Genomic DNA, 20,070 nt, shown 5'->3' on the forward strand with positions numbered 1-20,070 from the left:
TGCAACCAGAAGATTACATCAATTTCTACACATACAGCCTATAAGCCAGAGCTAAAATCATCTATTTATCACTGAAATTAGTAGGATTTCTGTAAATTGAAAAATGGTACAGTACGGTACAGAATGATTCATGAATCAGCTTAAATTCATCCGTTACCATTAACTGCAGAGACAGCCTCTTGACATAAATAACAAGGAGGCAGCACACTATGCAAACAGAGCTATTTGTGACTGTCAGAGACCTATTTGTGACGATCTGCTGGCAGTTTAATGATGGAAGTTAAGTTGCATCCACATCTTATTTGTGGCACTAGGTCCACATTTAGACGTTACCCATTTGACCTGCGCCCTTAACTGGACAGGTCTGTGCAGAGAGGATAAGACCAACATCAAGAAGCGCTGAAATCTAGAAACTTAAGGGAGAATGAGGACAGAGTAAATACCAGAAGAACAGAGAACAACATAATTGCAATGGGTGTGGTGTGCATGTAAGTTACTCTATAATTACAATGTGCATCCAATCAATTTCACACAAAAAGCACGTTTCTGAAATACTTTATAATGAGGAGAAGGAGGAGGAGGAGGAGGAAAAGGAGGGAGCGAGGCCATTCTTTCTCATAAACATGTCCACATGTGGTATATGTGGTTCCACAAGGCCCTCTGCATTGAAACAAGTGCGTCTGGCAGAAATGTGCTGACTCCTTAGAGGTTGTGATAAAGATAACTGAAGTCTTCCAGCAGTGGCGGGGCAAGTCATGAATCTATTCTAGAGGAAGTAGAGTTGAACTGTAGGCTATGATTAGGATCATCTTGGAATGGAAGAGACTCCTGTCTGGAAAGAGGTCATGAAGGCTAAACACTGGAAATGTATCAGGGTTCCACTCAAATTACTGTATTACAGGGAAGCCTGTCACTGTGACATGGTTGGTCATAAACGATAATGTGAATATTGAACTATTATGGATTGTTTTGACAATGTTTTTGTTTATAATAGCTTCAACTTTTTCCCAAAAGATAGCTTCAGACTACTTATTTTGACTGATTTTGTCTTAGGGTGAGCCCAGACAGCCTGAGGAGAAAACTCATTTTGGCCACATGTATCCACAATTTAGTTCTCTTGGGCACTACCCACAGTTTGTGACCATAGGTGTGGGTTGGAACATAGTTTGTCCGGTAAATTAAGAGCCTCGCCTTTCAACTCAGTTCCCTCTTCACCCCAACAGACCGGAACAGCGTCTGCATCTCTGCTGACTGCCTCCGACTGCCTGTCAATCTCTCACTCCACTCACTAATGAACAAGACCCTGATATACTTAAACACTTCCACTTAGGAAAGTGACTCCCCACCGACCTGAAGTGGGCATTCCTCCTTTTTACAGCTGAGTACCACGGCCTCAGATTGATCTCCTGACGCAATGCAAATTTGTCGCACGCCAAGATTACATACAAAGTCAATGCACAGATGGGCCGAGCAGCGAGATACACGCGGTGGGAGCATCCGGTGTGACCACAGCTTTGCACTCTGTCCACACTAAAAACTGTTCCAGAGCAGGTCACTGTTCCATGAAGCTAGAAGAACTAATAAGACGACATCATCTGCAAAAAGCAGGGATAACCTCCCTTTGCTTCCCAAAATATGATTCCCTTCCCTAATATTATTGCAACTGTCTTGGAATTTGAACAAGGACAGTAGGCTATGTGTTACCTGTTTATCACAGTTTTATTAACTCACTGCCTTTATCATAGGTACAGAACATATATTAGTCTATTACTTAAATAGAACTGCAGAACTATAAAGCCAAATTGACTGGCAGCCCGAGTGCTCCATTTGCTGGGCCATTAAATGTAAGTGATTTACGTCCAGCTATGTTAAACTGTAATGACTTCTGAGTATATTAAAAGCTCCTCGCACACTTCTCTTGCAGTGACAGGCAAAATAGGGTGTTTATTCATAGCTTCCGTCCGTGTCACTTGACGCGCACTTTAACACTTTGGCTAACACTTAGCATGTAAGTACCATGTAAAACAACAAATGACGTGAGCAGGTTTACACCGATTAATTACTAATCAAGCATTATATCAATTTCCAACATTTTTGATAAGTGAATAATTATGAGTGTTTTTAATAAAATGAATCTAACTTCTCTGATTTCAGCTTCTTTCATCCTTTGCTCCGCTGTGACAATAAACTGAATTTTTGGACCAAACACTAACCATTACTTGAGAACAATAATCAACAGACGAATCAAAAATAAGCGTGAGTTGCACCCTAGATGTGAGCTCTCTTCAAGCTCTTTTTCAAATATAAAGATTTATGATCATAGGAGACGGATGCAGAGCTGACATGACGTGTGTCACTTACATCACACAAAGCAACAAAGTAGAATGCATAAACACTCCGTCAGTTCACATAAAGCCAATATGAACAGTGGTTCAATCTTTGCCTTTTTAGAAAATACAGATGATTACCATACCTTCCTACTACTATGTATAAAATGAGGACCGATAAATGTCGCATGCAAGTTGGTGACTGAAACTGATTACAGAAGTTATTAAGTACTAGTGGAAGCATACATTTCATTAAACGTTTAAAAAGATGTCATACAATTGTCACCCAATTTTCTCTTATTCAATCATCTATAAAAGGTCAGAACAGAAAATGTACCAATATCCCAAAGGTTTTCAAAAGTGCTTGAGACAAATCTCAGAAGCTACAAACCCAAAAGTTTTTAATTTCACAACTGTACATAATACATAAAAATCGATGTTTATCATGCTTGCTTGAAAAACTCCATTCAAGTAAAGGGTTCTCCTTATAATATCGGGTAGTAGAATACAATCATTTCACCAAAATAGAGGGGGTCAGTACATATTGACCTGCAAATTTTAACTGAATACTAAGACAGGAATATACTGTCATCATATTAAGCAATGGACCTGTGTGTTCTTTGCAGTAATTGGTTTAAAGTGGGTTTTTATGCCATCATGAAAGAGTGTGTGTGTGTGTACAGGCTTTTATGTGCACTGGCAGTGAACACAATAACATTCAACAGGTAAAGTAATTAGCCCAAAGACATTCCCAGGGAAAGTGTCATCTTTGACACCATGGATGGTTATTACAGTGATAGAACAACGGGAGTAAAAAAAATAAATTTGATACAGCTAGACACCAAAACACACAGAGGTTCACAGGACCATGGGTACGTGGCTAACCGACTGACTTGGCTCAGTGGATGTGAACAAAGCACAAGGTCTGGAGAGGCTTTAGACTCCACTGGGGCTTTTGTGTTTGCATGGTGCTGCCATGGGTGATGAGAACACATCTAAATGTCCCATATCTGTCCTCCCACTGCTCCTCTGTCAGTTCTCTACTGGCCCTGTCCATGTTTTTGCTCTGTTCTACTAAAAGGTATTCTATCGTTTGGCCGTGTTGTGTGAAAAATGTCCATGTCTTTGTACTTAAACATTTGGATGTCATGTTTTTGTACTCAAAATGTAAGTTTGCAATATATCTTGACAAAAACATTATAAACACTGGCAAAGATATAGCTGTTTAGCAAAAGTTATGAGCTGTTCATTGTGAATACTGTCACATTTGTAGCTGTTCTCTGGCTCTTAGCTTCTGTTTGCAGTGTAAACCCCCACAGCCTTTGTCAGCTGCTGTCTCTTGTCAGCTATGGCCTGTCCTGGTCTTTAGGTAATAGTAGATATCTGCTCTAATCATGCAGCTCATTGTAACAAGCTTTCTCCCCCACTGTTAACCCTGTCCCTACACTTGGATCATGAACTACAAGCTGGGCTTACACTGAGTGACTTACACCAGTCACTGCATGTCTCCATGCCATTAGATTAAGGAACGCCTGAAACTTAAGCCTTTAGAGGTTTAGAGGCCCATTAAATTTCATTATTATCATTGCTGTGCCCTCGAGCGAGAGATCAAAAGCAACCAGGTCTTAAAGGGAAATAGGAAGAGAAACTTTCATTGATGTGATACGTCTTGTAACTTTGCAGACTGCTTCACATTATTCATTGGTTAATGCTCTTGGCAACGGCCGCTAAACACTTAAGTTGTAACAGCATAAATATAAACATGGTCTAAGCCATTCCGCCTCACTTTGATCCAGGCTGCTCATCTGTCACCACCTTAAAAATAAACGATAGTTGACTTGTGTTTGCAGTTTTGCAGTAATTACCTCAGCTGGCAGGTTCAGCAACTTCTCAGCCCTTCCCATCAATGTACACCTACCATTTAAGCCTATCTATTATGACGTCATGCACTGAGCAAATAAGCTGACTTGAGTACAATATACAGTGTATATATATACTGTAGCCAACAAGGAGCATTGTGCAATTCTTTCTCAAAGCACTAACAATACTCACATTTTCGGTATTGCATGGGTTAACATGCCATCAATGCAAATGCACATTCTAAACCAATGTTTTGGACATTTCACTCCTTTGAAAGGAACAGGGCAGCTTCTGTTGAGATAAGCTGGGGCCATAAACTGATTACAAAACCCACCATGTTTACGGTAATAAGCACTCTAAGATCTGGCATCATGCCTCACCATTGCACTGCTGGTCTCCAAGAGAGGCTCAGGTGTTTTTCCATATACATGTGGCACATAGCAAGCGTCTAAGCATACACAAATATCTGGGAGCTAACTGGGATCATTTGGATTTGAAGCAGCGGAGAGGATGAACTCTCACACTCAATCTGAGCCGTTGCACATGTGCACGGTGAGACATGTCAACACTGCCTTGACAAACTATTTTGCCAGCTGGCAGCAGTTAAAACATGCCGATGTATAAGGCTGGATGTCACAGAGAGGGAAAATGATCAAGGTGTAAACCTCTGTGTGACAACACTGGTTATAATGGCATTGTTGCAGCCTGAATGCACAAAACAAAGCTCAAACATACCCACATTCATTTTACTGAGAAAGATTAACTGTGCCTCAGTTTCTGAAACTGCTTTCCACACAGTGAAATGCAGTGTGCTAAAATCAGAGCTGTAATCTTAGTTTCTCGAGCCAGAACACAAAACATCAACCTCTCCCTGGATGAATGCCATCCATACTTGCAGTTTGCCTTTTGACTGGGTCTTGTAGAAATAATAATAACCTGTGGAAAGTGCAAGTCATTTTAAACATATGCTTGCATTATAGAGACATTTACTGTGATTTTTCTTTGCAATTTTCCTCATCCTGTATACTTTACACAGAGCCATGAATCATGAAACTGTGTGTGTGACACATGGGTTATTTTAGCTCTGTGGTCAGTTTTATGGCTGTTTGTTTGTAGTCATGTTGTATACTCCATAATATACATTTAACTACCAGTTTATCAGCTACAACCGGTGGAAACTAAGCCAGTGTCATAGTCCTGCTTGCAACAAAGACATCCAACCTTCATGAGAGTTTAAAATGTTGTTTTATTTAGATCCAACTAGCCAAGTAACATTTTATTTTTTTTCCACCCCCGATAGGCTGAAGAACAAAAACAACATCAACCTCAATCTCAAGCAATCACTGAACTCTTCATGTATATAGATACCAGTTTATTCCTTCACACTCTGAAATGCAAATATTTTGTTGCTTAATCTGAAGAAACTACACATTTCTAATGAGGTCAACTTTCAAAGACCTTTACAAGGCAATTCAGATTTATGACATCAGTACAGCTGCTGTTCAGTGATAACAGCATAAAGTTCATTTCCTGAAACTACGCAACACCAGAGGGATAGAAAGTGACAAACAGATCATCTGCTATTCCACAAAGAAATGATATTGTGTATTCGGTATTTGTTCTCCTGTAATACCTCCAAGTGCTTCATCCAAACAAGCTGACATTAAATGACATTGTAAGGTCAAAAAGTCATATTTGGGTATAAAATTGGAAAAAGAAATAAAAGGGCCATCATTCTTTGATTATCAATGTCACCAAACATGACAATGATTTATTTCCCCTCACATGATTGTGCAACAAAGAGTTTACTACCCTTCTAACAATACAACATATTCCCTTCAAAACCACAGCGGCAGCCCACAAATGTCAGCTGCATGACAAGCAGCATCAAAACGTGGATTTATCCCAAGAGGGACTTAGTAAAAGAAAGGCTCTAGGCTAACCCGACTCCTCAACGATGAGTCACTAAAAATCACAAAAATGGACAAGACAATGGAAAACGTGCAGATATCTATGAGAGACAGGGAGGTTTCAGTCACTAGTTTCTCCGTTCAGCCACTGTGTCTGTGTCACCTCACCACATGGGTGGCAACAGCCCACTTCAGCACAATAGCACAAGGCCTAAAAGGCCAGAATGAGGCCTGATTCTGTGTGAAAAAGAGCAACGATGGGGATCTCCTGAATGTACATAAAGAGCAGACTTGATGGTAATCTACCCATTTTCCTTGAAAGAGAAGCTCTTCTTTCATTGATTAGCTGCTTCCCTGCAGGAGGTTTTGACAAGAAGCCAGGTTTCAGGGGAAAAAAGCTGTCTCTCTCCCTACACCATCACTGTCTTTCTTTCTCTGAATCCTCAGCCACATACTCATGCCAGTGTTGAGAAGATGCTGTGTGCACCTGTGCTCTCAGTGTGATGCTTCAAATATTTTTCTGTCAGCACACAGAAATTATATTGTGAGTCACACAATGAGGAAACTGCAAATGTTTGCCAAGGGGACCCACAAACTGACCAATGATGTGTCCTTAAAGGCCTGCAGCAGCAAGAGGTGTCCGGTGGAACTGGGTCACAGTGTTGCTCAACTGACATGAGGCAAATAATCTATCGATACAGTGTATGTGTGAGTATATTTCTGGTATCAACACAGGATCAGTTGTCCTCATGGCAAACACAGATCCTTAGTAAGAGTCAGCACCTCATTTCTGTGGAGCTGACTGCAGTTAGAATTAAAATACAAGTTGTGGTTGGATTAAGATTAGGGTTAGGCATTAACTTGCTGTGGTTAAAAGATAAGGCTTTGGTTTTACCTGTCTAAATTAAAGTAAGTCGATGCAGTGTCCTAACAAGAATAGCTGTGTAAACATGTGTGTGTGTAGTCATTTCTTGTAACATTTACAAGCTCTTCTCTGGCATAAACACTGACCTTGTCAGGACCAGGAGTCCTAGTATGGACCATGGTCAGGTTCGGCATTAAGATGTAACTTGTGGTTAGGCTTGGGTTATCTGGTTAAGGTGTGGGATAAAGTCCTGTGTCATAAAAACAATAGCTACGCAAACCTGTGTGCGCGTATGTGTTAGCAGGTGCTGCTGGTGACCGTGCTGTGTTTTATAGGCCCACGGCGCTGACTGACAGGTGGCACCGGCTAATTAAGTCGCAAATACATTCACGCATTTGATGGGAATTCACATTTACATTCTTCTCGACTTACCTCAGTGCCACGCGGACTGAGCTTTCGTCCTGTCCCGTCGTCATGGTTCCTCATGCAGAGAACAGAACAAAAAAAGCGGATTTATCAGCCTTGGCTGCTCACTCTGTAGCAAACCAGCGAGAGGAGGAAAATAAGTGCGCACTCCACCGAGCAACGGAGCCGCTCACCTCCGCTTAAACACGGCCATTTCAAAACTAACGCGCACAAAAGACAGCATTGCATTAAATATGATATGAGCGTGGAGGTGAGGCGGCGCGTCCGCATGCAGCGTCTACGTGCGCTGCATCTTTGCGCAGTTCGGTCCGGATGCTTCAGTTCATTTGCAGATGACTGTTGCTGCCGCTGCGCGACTCATTGCTGCGTGCGCGAACCACGGCGCACACAAAAACATACGCAGATTTAAAAACACACAAGCGCGTGCGTGCCCCCCGTGTGTCTGCTCCGTTTACGCACCGGGAGGAAACCGCAATGCGTCAGCAAGCCACGCCCTCTCCGAGGCACCAGCTGTGAGATGACGTCATAACAGGGGAGTTATAAACGTTTAAGAAAGCAATACAGAAAAAGTAGTTGTAATATAAATCAGTTTTCTACCGATTTATTTGTCCTCATGGGGGTCGAGGGAGAGCTGGAGCCAGTGTCAGCTGAGGTACGGCGAAAGGTGTGGTCCATCCTGGACAGGTGGTCGCAAGACCATCGCAGGGACAACATATGGGGACGCACAACCGTTCACTCTCGCAATAGTCTCACAGTCAGTTTAGTGTCCAAATATTCCATGAGTTGTGCATGTTTTTGGACTGGGGGCGTGGGGCCAGAGAAAATCCAGGCACCCCACAGACAAAGCCCTCAGTCGGACCGGTGACCTTCTTGCTGTGAGGAAATATTACAATTCTGTTTTAGATCAGTACAATTATAGCTGTGGGTCCAATAACTGCGGAAGAGTATTAGGGCCACATGTTAAAAAAAAAAACATTAATACTGAGATTAAAATCAAAATTCTTAGATTAGTCAGAGTTAAATTACTTTAATCTCAGAATTCTGATTTTTAATCTGGAATTCTGACTTCCTTCTAAAAATTCAGATTTTTTCTTAGAATTCTGACTTTAATCTCTGAATTCTGACTTTTTTTTAGAATTCTGATTTTAATCTCAGATTTCTGACTATACTGTACTAAATGGACTGATGTCAGTAAATGCTAATCAGTCAGTCAATCACAGGAAATAAATCAATAACTGCTTTGGTAAAAAAAACTTTGGTGACTTTGCTTGTGGGAAAATACTAAAATCATAGAGAGAGATTTTTTAAAAAACCCAGGGAAAAAACCCACAAAAACAAAAATAAAACAGTCAAGTATGAACAATCAAGAAACACATGTTTTAATGTAAAGACGTTAATGGTGCCTTAAGATCAAAATCATACTTTAAAAAACACATAAGGTTTGATGATTAAAGGTCAAATGTGACAAACATGATGTCAGGTTGTCAAAATGATCTCTGAACTGTGACACAATCTGGTGCGTTTCAGATTAAAAAATAGATGACAGAAGAGACAGTGGGACCTAAGTGATATCAGCATGAAGTTAGTTTTGCATTGTGAGGTGACTATTAAACCGGTTGGATGACAACAAGCAGTGAGCCCCACCTGGTGGCATACAGAGGTATTACAACAAGCTCATGCTCTCAGAAAAAAGCTCTAGTTTCTGCCTCATTAGAAACTATCAATGTGTTTACCCAGAAAAAAAACAATAAATCATTAACATGCACAGTTTGACTGTGCAGAGCTTGTAGTGACGTCATTAAAGCTGTCATTGCTGTAAAAGGAACTTCAACACACTTTCTACTATTGTAGTAACATTTGTCCTTAACCCACGAGAAAGGGCTAAACTGTATATCACCCCTTGTGTGTCTGAATGCTGGCTAGATATTTACTTTTTAATCACAGCCATGTATGTAAGTGTGTCCTCTTTCAGTTACCACTGTCTGTCTGTCTGTATGTGTCTACCATGATACCGTGACTGTCTATTTGATAAACTCCAGACTTCCTACTCTGACAGCGTCTAAAAGTCAACAACATGCTGTAATCTCCTCTGGTGCCATCGACAGGAAAGAACTGTGCCCTTTTTAACATCATCATCCACCGCATGACACATCAGCTCTCTGGTGTGTGTGATCAGCACTGGGCCACCAGATGTTCAGTCCTCTTGCAGTTCTGCACCTGCTGCCTCAGTGAGAGATTTACAGGAGGCAGCAAATCTCAATGATGAGCCGAGGAGCTCAAGGGGCCTCTTTCAGATGCAAATGTGCCGCCCACCGATGCAGCTCCACGCTGATGCAACAGTTTGCATCACACCTTTCCTCTGTCTCTCTTGACCAATAAAACACCACCTCTCAAAAACATCCTCTTCTACTTTGTGGCATTTAGAGGATTTATTGTGAGGAAAAGGTTGAAAGTGAACGGGAAGATGTCCACTTAAAGCCATGACCGCTAAAGATTCAGCTCATCTTGAAAAAGCACCCTCTCTAAAAACAGTAACTATTGACTGAGCAGTAAGCACAGCATATGCAGCTCAAAAGAAATTATTTAGTCTCTACAGTAAATTGGAGAACATAAATACATTTATTTGACAAATACTCAATTAAGAAATTAGTTTTTTTTCATAAATTTAACTTAACTTGAGTGGCGGTGGCTGCTCACTACAGTGGAACAGTGACATTCATCACATTTATATTCCATAATGATTTACAACTAACCCTATGGAGATAACTGACTGCTGTTTTTACTTGGTCTATTATTCCTTATCTCAATCATTTTTTAACTTACTAACTCAACTTAATCCCCAGTAACCATGTGTGCCAAACCTATTTTAACATGTTGAAATAAAGGAGTCAAAAGGATTTAGCTTTTAAATTGTGTCCTAACCTTGATTTCAGGGCATGTGTGAAATACTGGCTTCAATGAAACATATAAATTCATCGACAACATGTTAAGGTGGTTTAAATAATGGAAATAATCCACAAGCTCACCTTACGTACGCTAATTATTTCGGACCCAGAGGAGCTGAGTGTGTTCTCATCACATCATGGGAGACGTGGCCTTTGTTGTCGGCCTTATCTCCTGTGAATTTCCCTGCCTGCTTATTGACAAAGGCAGCCAGATACACTCACTCTTCATTATGGAGAGCAGTGACATCAGTTGCTCGGTGTGTTACCAGGATACCTGGAGAGAGATCCAGACATCCAATTAAAACACAAGAAGAAGGGAAAAAAAGAAGACGATGAAGGGGGAGATGTAAAAAAAAACACAGGCTCCAAATCAGCTCCCGGATAATTGTTTTGAAACAGAGCAGCAGCTCAGTCAGTCTGCTGACAACTGAGAAACAAACCAACAACCATCACCAGCATCACAAACAAGGTGAGTCCCTTAATAAACCTAAAAGTGTGAGGTGGAAAAAGTTGTAGCTTTAGATGTCACAGCAGGAAAAGTGTAACTTTATTATTTTTCAGATGGCTCTTTCTTATTTCAACAAAGGGGAAAAGAAGAACAATGAGAAATACTGCTAAATCAAAATGTTCAAAGGGCAGTTTGTCTGTTATTCAAGTTAAATGAAAAGCAACAAGCTGTTTTCACAGATTTAAATTTTGAACACATTCTATAGAATCCAATCATCTGATGTTATTCTTATTCTTGGTGCTTTTATCATTCAATTCTGACTGTAAACTGATAAATAAGCATCTCTTGAATGGAACACACCCCTTCACAGTATGGACAATATTGTACTTTTTTTGCAGTGCAGATTAACAGGCTGACTGCACTCTCTAAATTCATTATGCTGCAAACTTTCAAGTGAACATTAGTTTGTTATAAATGTGTGTGTGTGTCTGTGTTATTTGGTCGTGAGACCAAAACCTTCCAATGTGGTACAGAGAGAACAAACATGCGACTTAATTCCTGATTAACTAAATATTGCTGAAAAAAATCAGGTAAAAATCAGAGTAGTATGTGGTGTGTGCAACGGTTAAACAAACTTTAGTTGGAAATTCTGACTCAGCATGACTTACTAATAAATGGTGGGTCTTCTCAAAACATCATTATTATTATTATTATTATTATCTACCATATTCCTGGAGGCGCCTACTGGAGAAATGACTGTTGGTGGAGCTTCCGGAGCAGAAGCGGAAGCAGCAGCAGCAGAAGTTCTGCACCAGGCTTGATGATAAGGGACACTGACTTGGCTTTTCGTCAGCCCTTAACTAAATAGGATTGTGTTCCACCTCCTTGAACAAAATGCGACAGACCTTATTGCTGCATACACACTGACATGCTGCCTCTTTATTCTTTACATCTATTCTTATTTAAGTAATACGGACACTGTTGCATCTCATTGTTCTAAGCAGTGGTGTGCACACAACAGGGGGCAGGCCAAGTCCTTAATGGACAGTGTGCTTAAGTGTCCTCTTGAGTGGTAAAAACATGAGCAAAGTGTCCCACTGGCTGAAATGGATTGTTTCTAAAGGAGTGCATTTCTAGAGGAGAAACATGATGCATTTCCCTATAAAACGCCATTTGTTTTCTGAATCAGAATCAGAATCAGAAGAGCATTATTGCCAAGTATGATTTGCACATACAAGGAATTTGTTCGGGTGTCTTTGGTGCATAACAAGCATACATAATTTTAAAAACAAGTTAAGTGAAACAGTATACGTATATATACACAGTATATAAATGTTTTTTGTTTTCTCCAGGTGTCCTTCCAATCAAAAAGGTTGATGTCATGAAGTTCCTTAGTGTCCCTACATAACAGTGTCCCAAAGGGTGTCCTCAGAGGAAATTATCGTCAGTGATGTATAGAAAATGCACACCTAGGTGATAGAAATTAATTGAACAATAATGTGTGGAGGTCCAGATAGAGGTCCACGTGTAATTCAGTCCACAGGACTGCCTCTGGCCCCAGGTCACATTTTGTACATGTCTATCTTAAGTGTACACCAGTGCACATTAGGTGCCCTTTACATTCTAAGTTCTACAGTGATATTTATACAATAATTATACAAAAAAAGCAGTCTGGCATTGTTAAAGTAACCCTAAACAAAGCCTTGACTCTGAGCGTTACGTTAACACTTAATGAGTTTAATTTAACACAAAGCATGATTTATCTTGTCCTAGATCAGAACTGGTGTTAGTTTGACGCTTGTACTGTTACTTTCACACTGCGATTTACTGTGTAGAAGACGAAGAAGACAGGGAACATCGTCCCTTCTGAGGTGAAACAGGTGACGTTACCAGTTAACACATGTTTCATTTCACAATCGCCCTCAGTGATTAGCGTCCAGTTACCATGGAAAACGCCGGCTCTGCTTCGGAGACGTTTGTTTTAGTTATCTAAATCAGTGCTGTCGGTCGCTGAAGTTAAACTCGCCTAGCCCCGCCCGTCTGAAAAACGCAAGTACTTTCACCAAGCAAGTCTTATCAACGAGCACTTTTCCCACAAATTGTTCTTACAGGTAGATTTTCTCTTTAGGTACACACGATTACACACTCTTTCTTATTCCACCCACCCTCGCGGTCACTCCTAACTTATTTACAACAACATATCAACCAAACCGTTTGGTTAGTTTACGCTGACATGAAGTTCAGTTTCATCGCAGCCTGTAAGACTTCGCGCAGGGTACAGCAAACACACAGCAAAGCTCCGCTGGTGACTTTGGAGGGTGATGTAGCTCGACTGGCTGTGCTGTAGAGCAGCCTACAGAGCTGCACACTAATTAGCTCTACCGCGATGTTTGTCCGCGACATGGATTGCCGATAAACTCATAGGTTGTGGTTGTACGAGTTGTCAGGGCGTAATGAGTCGTAAGCATCCGTACAATCGCTGCAAACGGCGGGTAAATGCGTTTACCAACTGCGGCTAGCTCGCCTGCGTTTAGCAAATGTTAACCAAAAAGCAACAAACGCTTTCGGTCGTCATGTTTGCACAGTCGTCCGATGTGCACGCTTTACTTTCCCGCGGTGTCGCTTCTGCACTCGGTGCAGTGGTAACGGACGGGTAGGGTCCGCGTCAGCTCCAGCACCATGACCCCCGCTCAGCAGTGAGCTAGCAGGCTGCTGTTAGCGGCTAACTTCGTAGGTGATGCTAGCAGCGGACTCCGTCCACGCCGCCCGCTGTTGAAAACCACGTCCGTCCCATGGAGCTTGAGTGTCGTTCGGCTTGCCGAAGATGACGGGCCGCCTGAGCCGGGTTTTTGTGCCTCTGTCTGCAGGAGGCGGAACATGGAAGCCGAGGAAGAGTGGAACAAAGAGCTGAGTGCGCACACACTGCTGGATAAGAAAGTGCTCCGCAGGCAGAATGGAGGGATTGGTAAGGCCGATGTTAAGTACTGTTCTGCAGCAGATCTTCACTGTCACGCTTCCATGCTGCTGTGCAGGATTGTTATTTTTACAGCAAGGTGACCTCTCACTTCCAGGTATAGTGAGGACTCTTCACAGCCTGTTGAGAACCCAGAACACACTGCAGATTCAGTCCATCACCCGCTCAGAATGTGCAGGTAGGTACAAAACAACTCAACTGAAAAAGTCTGATCTCCACAAAACACTGTCAAATCTAGTTCATTATACACTGAGGTGCTGGTAGTGGTTTCAATCCAGCCATCTTTTTAATTATGTTTGGTCATTTAGTTGCTTTTACTGATTGTTTGTTTTCCCATGTGTTTATTTTCACTAAAATGGTGAGTATAACACACATAGTCATTGCTGCTTATAGATGTACATTAATAGCAGTTGTGTAAGGCATGTAATGGTCAGGTATTTCTGCCAGGCCATTTATTACAAGACATTAGGTTAGAGGTTTTTCTTCCTCAAGAGCTAAATACATTGTTAAGAGATTCAGCTGTGTGGCAGTGACCCAAAGTGATGAAGTCACCACAGGCAGATGTCACTGATCTAATCATTTAACGTCATGTCCCAGGCTCCTGTCCAAATCTGATGATGAGTAGGATTGAGCACACAGATGCGAGGCCCATCCCCGTGGCCCTCACCCCCCAGCTCCCCCCGAGAGCTCACAGGCCCCTCTGCGTGTCGGTCTCCTCCGACAGCAGTGGACGCTTCAAAGCTCTGGAGACGCAGGAGTGGAAGAACAACCTCAAAGCTCAGGTACATCCAAGCTTCTGCAGCATTATTTCTTAAATTATGGGGTGTGTAATCCACACTCGTAACTTTTTTTAATCCTAATCCATCTCTCAGACCAGGAATAATTATTATAGAGCTCACTTCATGCACTTAAAGCTAAAAGTAATGTTCAAATACATGTAACAACCTGATATCTTGACACTAGAGGTGTTTGTGTGTATTTGCAGATGGAGCAGGCCCACAGTGCAGGAGCCGCCAGCAGCACAGGTTCTCTAGAGCGAGCATCCCTGTTCTGTGCTTCAGCTTCCACAACAGCGTCCAGCTCCGGCCTGTCCAGTCCGGTGGAGAACCTCAACAAGAGCAAATCCTCCAGCCGCTTCTCTCTCTTCTCTCCACCCTGGAACAGCAGCTCTGAGTCTGACTCTAACCCACCGTCGCGTTCAGGCTCTAAGAAGTTGCGCAACTACAGCAGGAGAGCAGCCACTGGGCCGGCGGGAGCCAGAAGCCCTGATACACCCGAGCCCAAAACCAGCGGCCCTGAACACTTCCAGTACTCTGAACCTGTCATCTCTAAGGTGACGGACTACATCTATGTCGGCAACCTGAATGCGGCATACAACGGACGCACCCTGTGCCGCAACAACATTGACAGCATCATCGACATGAGCAGCGTGCCGGGAGAACCGGGGCCCAGCCTCAACCTCATACCCTGCACCTGCTCCCGCGGCGCCCGCCACAGCTGGTCCCGTCTCAAGGTGGACATTGAAGATGTGCCGGACGCTCTGGGCGACGGCCCCGCCCTCAAGCAGCGCTGCTTCGAGGACATCAACGAGTGCATCGACGCCTCCACCGAGAAGAGGAAGCGCGTCCTTGTGCACTGTCGGGACGGGTTCTCGCTGGCTCCAACGTGCATCATCCAGTACCTGATGGTGAGGCAGAACATGAGGCTGATTGCCGCCTACGAGCTGCTAAGGGCCAAGTACCCGGTCAACATCAGGGAGTGTCACCAAAACGTGCTGGTGAGTCTGGAGAGGGCACTGCGTCCTGGGGGCAACGTTAACCCTGAGTGCTTCAAACAGGCCATCTCTCGTAAGGTGGCGTGGACCTGACTTTGTTTTCAGACTTGCTCAGCTGCTGCTCATGGATTTACATATTTTCCTAAAAACAACATGGGCAGCTGAACATTCCCCCCCGTAGACTGATCTATTGGATATTATCGTCCACACTTGAGTTCAGTATCTGTAAAACTTGATGTGTTTCCTCTTTAAACCTATAAATGTGATGTGGCCGTGATGCCCTATCCCCCCCCGCCTCACACAACAGTAAACGCGATAGACTTAACTCTAATGTATACAGCTTCATGGTAAAACGATGTAATAGTGATGGCTGTATAGTCCTGCTTCAGTTCTGTGCCACGTCGTCATGGTGATGTTTTATATCAGGGGAAATTCTTAACGGGAGCTCTCAGGAGATGATTGATGTCATTCCAGTACAGGGTGGGGAAATTACTCATTACACAAAATTGCAGCTGCATTCACACCTGGAAATAAAATGCATCTTGGTGAGCTGCGTGTGGCATTTAAAGATATTCTTGAGATTTTTAAACAATAGAGCAGATTAGGTGTGAAGGAGGGAACGACTGAGGAGTAGAGATACAGCAAAGGGCTGCAAGTCGGCATTGAAACGTGGTCATTGTAGAAGGCTGCAGCCTCAAGGTGGCCAGCTCCAACAGGTGAGATATTTGCTGCCCTTGTTTGTGGAAGTGAAATCAAAATACAAGTTGCAGCTCGAGATGCATTTTAGGAATCTTTCAGGAATGCACGATATTGGGTTTAAAATGTATTATCGAATATCAGCAAACACACGAAGATGCGCCGACTACTGACTGAAACAGTAGGATTGTGCAAAGAAGTTATTTTATATCCACATCTGCTGCGACATGAGTATGAAAAATATTGTGTTCATTTCACTACAGAAGAGATTAAATGACCTCTGCAGTTCGGCAAAAGGAAAGACATATTGGTCATCAGCCCAAGCACTCTCGATATATCGGCAAAAATCCAATATCGTGCATCCCTAATTGTTTCCAGGGGTGAACTTCGATCCATATCATATATTCGAACATATTATCATATGTTCGAGGCTTGATTTTCTTCCTAAATCATCTGTTGTGCTGGTTAGTTGTTTGTAGTCGGTGGGTTAAAAAGGTTTAAATTCTGACCCTTTTTTGTAAAAAAACAAAACAAACAAACCTGCCCCTCTGAAGGACTTGATGTGCGAGTTGTCACCACTGGATACATCACCACTAACTGGATATTATCACTGATTAATCGGCTTCTATCGCAAGAGGGAACTTTGCACACAGACACACAATTTATACCACTAGGCTTCTGTTGATTGTGACCTTTTGTTTTAACGCCGCTGCGTGTTTTTTCCTGAGGTCATACTCGACGGAAGATGGACGTTTTTCGACCTCTCCTCTGTGAGGAAGACTGTAGCTCCCATCTTCAGCCACAGTTTGTTCGAGTCAGTCTCTGGTGGTGCTCGGACTGTGGCTTTGTGAATTTGAACTTCAGTGTATGCAGTGAGGCTGGGTGTTGTGCATCTCTGTGAATTTTTCAGTATTAGTGTATCGGTGCCACTGAACTGCAATTCAGGGTTTTTACACTGCGGGAGATGATTTTTGCACTACTCACAGGGTTGTTCAATGCAAGCATTGCCTTTTTTATTATTTTAATATTGTTTAATTGTTTCTTTTTTTTTTAAATATCTGTTTAACAGCATTTTTACATGCGCCTAAAACTCCTAAAACACATTTAAGATACGGGCATATTTAAAATTGTTTACATTCCCCAAATAGATATAGATTACCAAAATCCTATATTCAGTTATCCATAACTGGCCTAAGAAAACCAAGGTGTGACATTTTTTTATAACCTAAGGATTGTCTGATAATCATATGATGAGTGTGTGTGTGTGTGTGGGTACATGAGTATGCATCCTTGACGATATAATTTGGCGGGGAATAAAAATAAATCAAGTTATTGAACGCACTCATCGGTTAAGCTCTAATCACATCTGCACTGGTTCATGGTCCTTGTCTCCTGCACGTTTAATGAATTAAGAGCTGCATTTCTGTCGTCATCCTGTGATTTTCTGGACCGTATCATTTGCAGAGATTGGCATTTATTGTAGTTTTATGCATCGAAAACGTGCAAGCCAGAACGGTTAAAAAGAGGTATGCAAACTAAAGTTAAATTAAAGTTTTGTTTCTTTGATTTTTTTTGTTGTTTTTCAACAGGTTAGACTCTGACTGCTCTTGTACAACATCTTTAAATTGTTTCATCACCAAACCTGAAAGCAGATTATTTCTTTGCTCGAAACTGGAGCCACTTTCTTCGCAACAGTTGACTAAAGCAGATTAATACAGATGGTTATTTCATGACTTGATGACTCATCAAAGCTAAAGTTGTTTTACCATAGTACAAATCAGGTGTGATTCAAGGAGTTCGACTGAATTTGTCCGTTAATCATTTCTGCTCCTGAAAATTCGCCTCTTGCACACATTTCTGTCACGTTCCGAATGCTAAAACTGTGACATCCCACCTTTTCACTTTCAAAAGTTTCTCTCTGCTCGGCTAACAATTTGCCTCCCCCCCTTTTTAAATGTGTTTACGTCTTCCTCAGTCGATGCAAACTAACCTCCCTAACATTTAACTTTGCTTGTTATCCACATTTTAATTTGGAAACAGCAGCTAAAACTTAGTACTTAGCTAATGGCTCCGTTTTTGCTGTTGAGTTTATTCTGACTCTGATTATTCTTGATTTGCGTTCTTCGCTGTCAGTGACAAAATGACCTTGTGCAAAATTTGAAGGTGTATTTGCGGCACAAAGAAAAAATGTCAGTCATTTTCAGGAATGTAAAGTGTTTGAAAACTTCATCGGCGGTAGAACCACAATACTGACCACAAAGAAAACCTTTTTTCTTTGTGGTCGACAAATCATGCAAATTCTGAAGTGATCTCATTCGTTTACGTGACTTTGGTTTGTTTTTCGCTCGGCCTCGGTGAGAGTCAGTTGGAAGCAGCAGTTCAGTCTGGATGTTAGCGTTATGGTAGGAGTGGGAACCTTTAAAACAAAAAAAAACAAAACAAAGTAATTAAAAAAAAAAAATTAAAAAAAAGTATGGTGCCTTCATTTGAAGTCGTCTCGTGACTGTATGGTGAAATTTGCACACTTTGTATGACTATCACTGCTCTTACTATGTTGTGAAATGTTGAATATTTTTGGATGTCTTATTTTGACCTCCCCCACCCCTCGAAAAACGAACATGATATTTGTGTGACGTGGTCCTTGCTATAATATTTGCTGGTGATTAGTGTACAGTATACTGGTGTTTTACTAATGCAGCTGGTGAGACTGAAGGAGACGATATAAATCCTCCCGTGGATGTTTTAAAGCTCACTCACGGCACCGTAGTAGTGGACAGAAGTGTCGACAGAGTCGTCATATCAAACTGAATAGGTTTTCTAATTCGTTCTCTCAGGTGATTCCTCAGTGGCCCAGAATGTTCTCAATGAATATGATGTTCAGAAATGTGAAGCAAAGTATTTCTCATGTCATGTTTCCTAAATCAGATTTAATTTGTACTGTTGAAATATTAAAGAAAACCATGTACCCAACTGTTGTTTTGCCGTTGACCTTTCACACGTCTACAGTAATGACTGCAATGGCATTATATTGTATAGTACCGAATATAACAGGGGCATACAGGCCACAGCAGGCCAGAATCAACAACAACATGATAGACTCTGTTTTAAGAAGAAAAGTATGATGTAACATATATATATAATAATTATATTATATACAGTGTTTAACAAATAACCACCCAAAGCCACAGCTGCTCTAAATGAACAGCATTGGTAATTATCAAAATAATTTTAATCATGTTTCTGGAATGGTTAATACACCAGTATGTAGAAGCTCTTTAACCGAAATTGAAATAAGATTATTTTTGTTATCTATGAATTTTCTAATTTACCAGAAAAACTGAAGAATAGTATTATTTCTTGATTAAGATGACAAATTATAGTTATTTACTTGCAGAAAAATTAGTTTTAGTGGTCGAATGTTATGCTTGGTTGATTTATTTATGACTTCTCAGAGAAGCCCAGTGAATCGACTCAAAATTAGGTATAAAAAGGTGAATCCAGTTTGTTATTTCTTTTTAGTTTTAAACAAGGTTTTGAATGATTTCTAAAATATTGTATGTTTTCCTCATTGATTGTTTAAGAAAACAGTGTAATATATAAATTATTAATAGCCTACATGCTTTTGTTTTGTTTTGGGAAGACATTTTTCAAGATCCTGATACTGATGCTGCACCCTGTCCACTCATTGCTGTTTTACAAGTCCCCATTCACCACCCAGAAATGAAATGTCTTAGCATTTGCTTCTTTGATTGCCCGTAGATGCATATCCTCTTACACTAGAAGTCACCCAGACCCTCATCAGAACATGCCTGAATAAGCGTTGTAAAGTTGTTCCCAGAATCTAG

The 20,070-nt window shown here is 41.5% G+C and overlaps 2 protein-coding genes across 8 annotated transcripts in view; one reads left to right on the forward strand and one right to left on the reverse strand.

Moving 5' to 3' along the window:
• kif21a (kinesin family member 21A) overlaps nt 1-7,841 on the reverse strand; it is a 43,063-nt gene extending 35,222 nt beyond the window's left edge. For 3 of the 5 annotated variants that reach the window (XM_044035595.1, XM_044035594.1, XM_044035598.1), the window contains exon 1: nt 7,395-7,841. In XM_044035595.1, the coding sequence (XP_043891530.1) occupies nt 7,395-7,438 (44 nt within the window). In that variant the 5' untranslated portion in view covers nt 7,439-7,841. The remainder of the gene's footprint in view (nt 1-7,394) is intronic. The other 2 variants (XM_044035596.1, XM_044035597.1) reach the window with 1 other exon arrangement.
• Nucleotides 7,842-10,693: 2,852 nt separating this feature from the next.
• On the forward strand, nt 10,694-19,195 carry LOC122776112. 3 transcript variants are annotated; one of them, XM_044036492.1, is made up of 5 exons: nt 10,694-10,802; nt 13,649-13,746; nt 13,853-13,933; nt 14,353-14,537; nt 14,741-19,195. In XM_044036492.1, exons 2-5 carry the CDS (start codon nt 13,659-13,661, stop codon nt 15,620-15,622), a joined length of 1,236 nt encoding a protein of 411 aa, XP_043892427.1. In that variant the 5' UTR covers nt 10,694-10,802; nt 13,649-13,658; the 3' UTR covers nt 15,623-19,195. The 3 variants fall into 3 exon arrangements, with proteins under 3 accessions (XP_043892427.1, XP_043892425.1, XP_043892426.1); XM_044036490.1 differs by having other exon boundaries at nt 10,695-10,802; nt 12,134-13,746; XM_044036491.1 differs by lacking the exon at nt 10,694-10,802 and adding an exon at nt 12,085-12,661.
• The last annotated feature ends 875 nt before the right edge of the window (nt 19,196-20,070 follow it).

Source organism: Solea senegalensis, linkage group LG10, assembly GCF_019176455.1.
Source record: "Solea senegalensis isolate Sse05_10M linkage group LG10, IFAPA_SoseM_1, whole genome shotgun sequence".
Classification (NCBI taxonomy): Eukaryota; Metazoa; Chordata; class Actinopteri; order Pleuronectiformes; family Soleidae; genus Solea; species Solea senegalensis.

Coding starts and splice junctions, on each gene's coding strand:
- LOC122776112 (XM_044036492.1), top strand. CDS start 13,659: ATGGAAGCCGAGGAAGAGTGGAACAAAGAGCTGAGTGCGCACACACTG. Junction 13,934..14,352: donor CACCCGCTCAGAATGTGCAG/GTAGGTACAAAA, acceptor GTCATGTCCCAG/GCTCCTGTCCAAATCTGATG. Junction 14,538..14,740: donor AGAACAACCTCAAAGCTCAG/GTACATCCAAGC, acceptor GTGTATTTGCAG/ATGGAGCAGGCCCACAGTGC.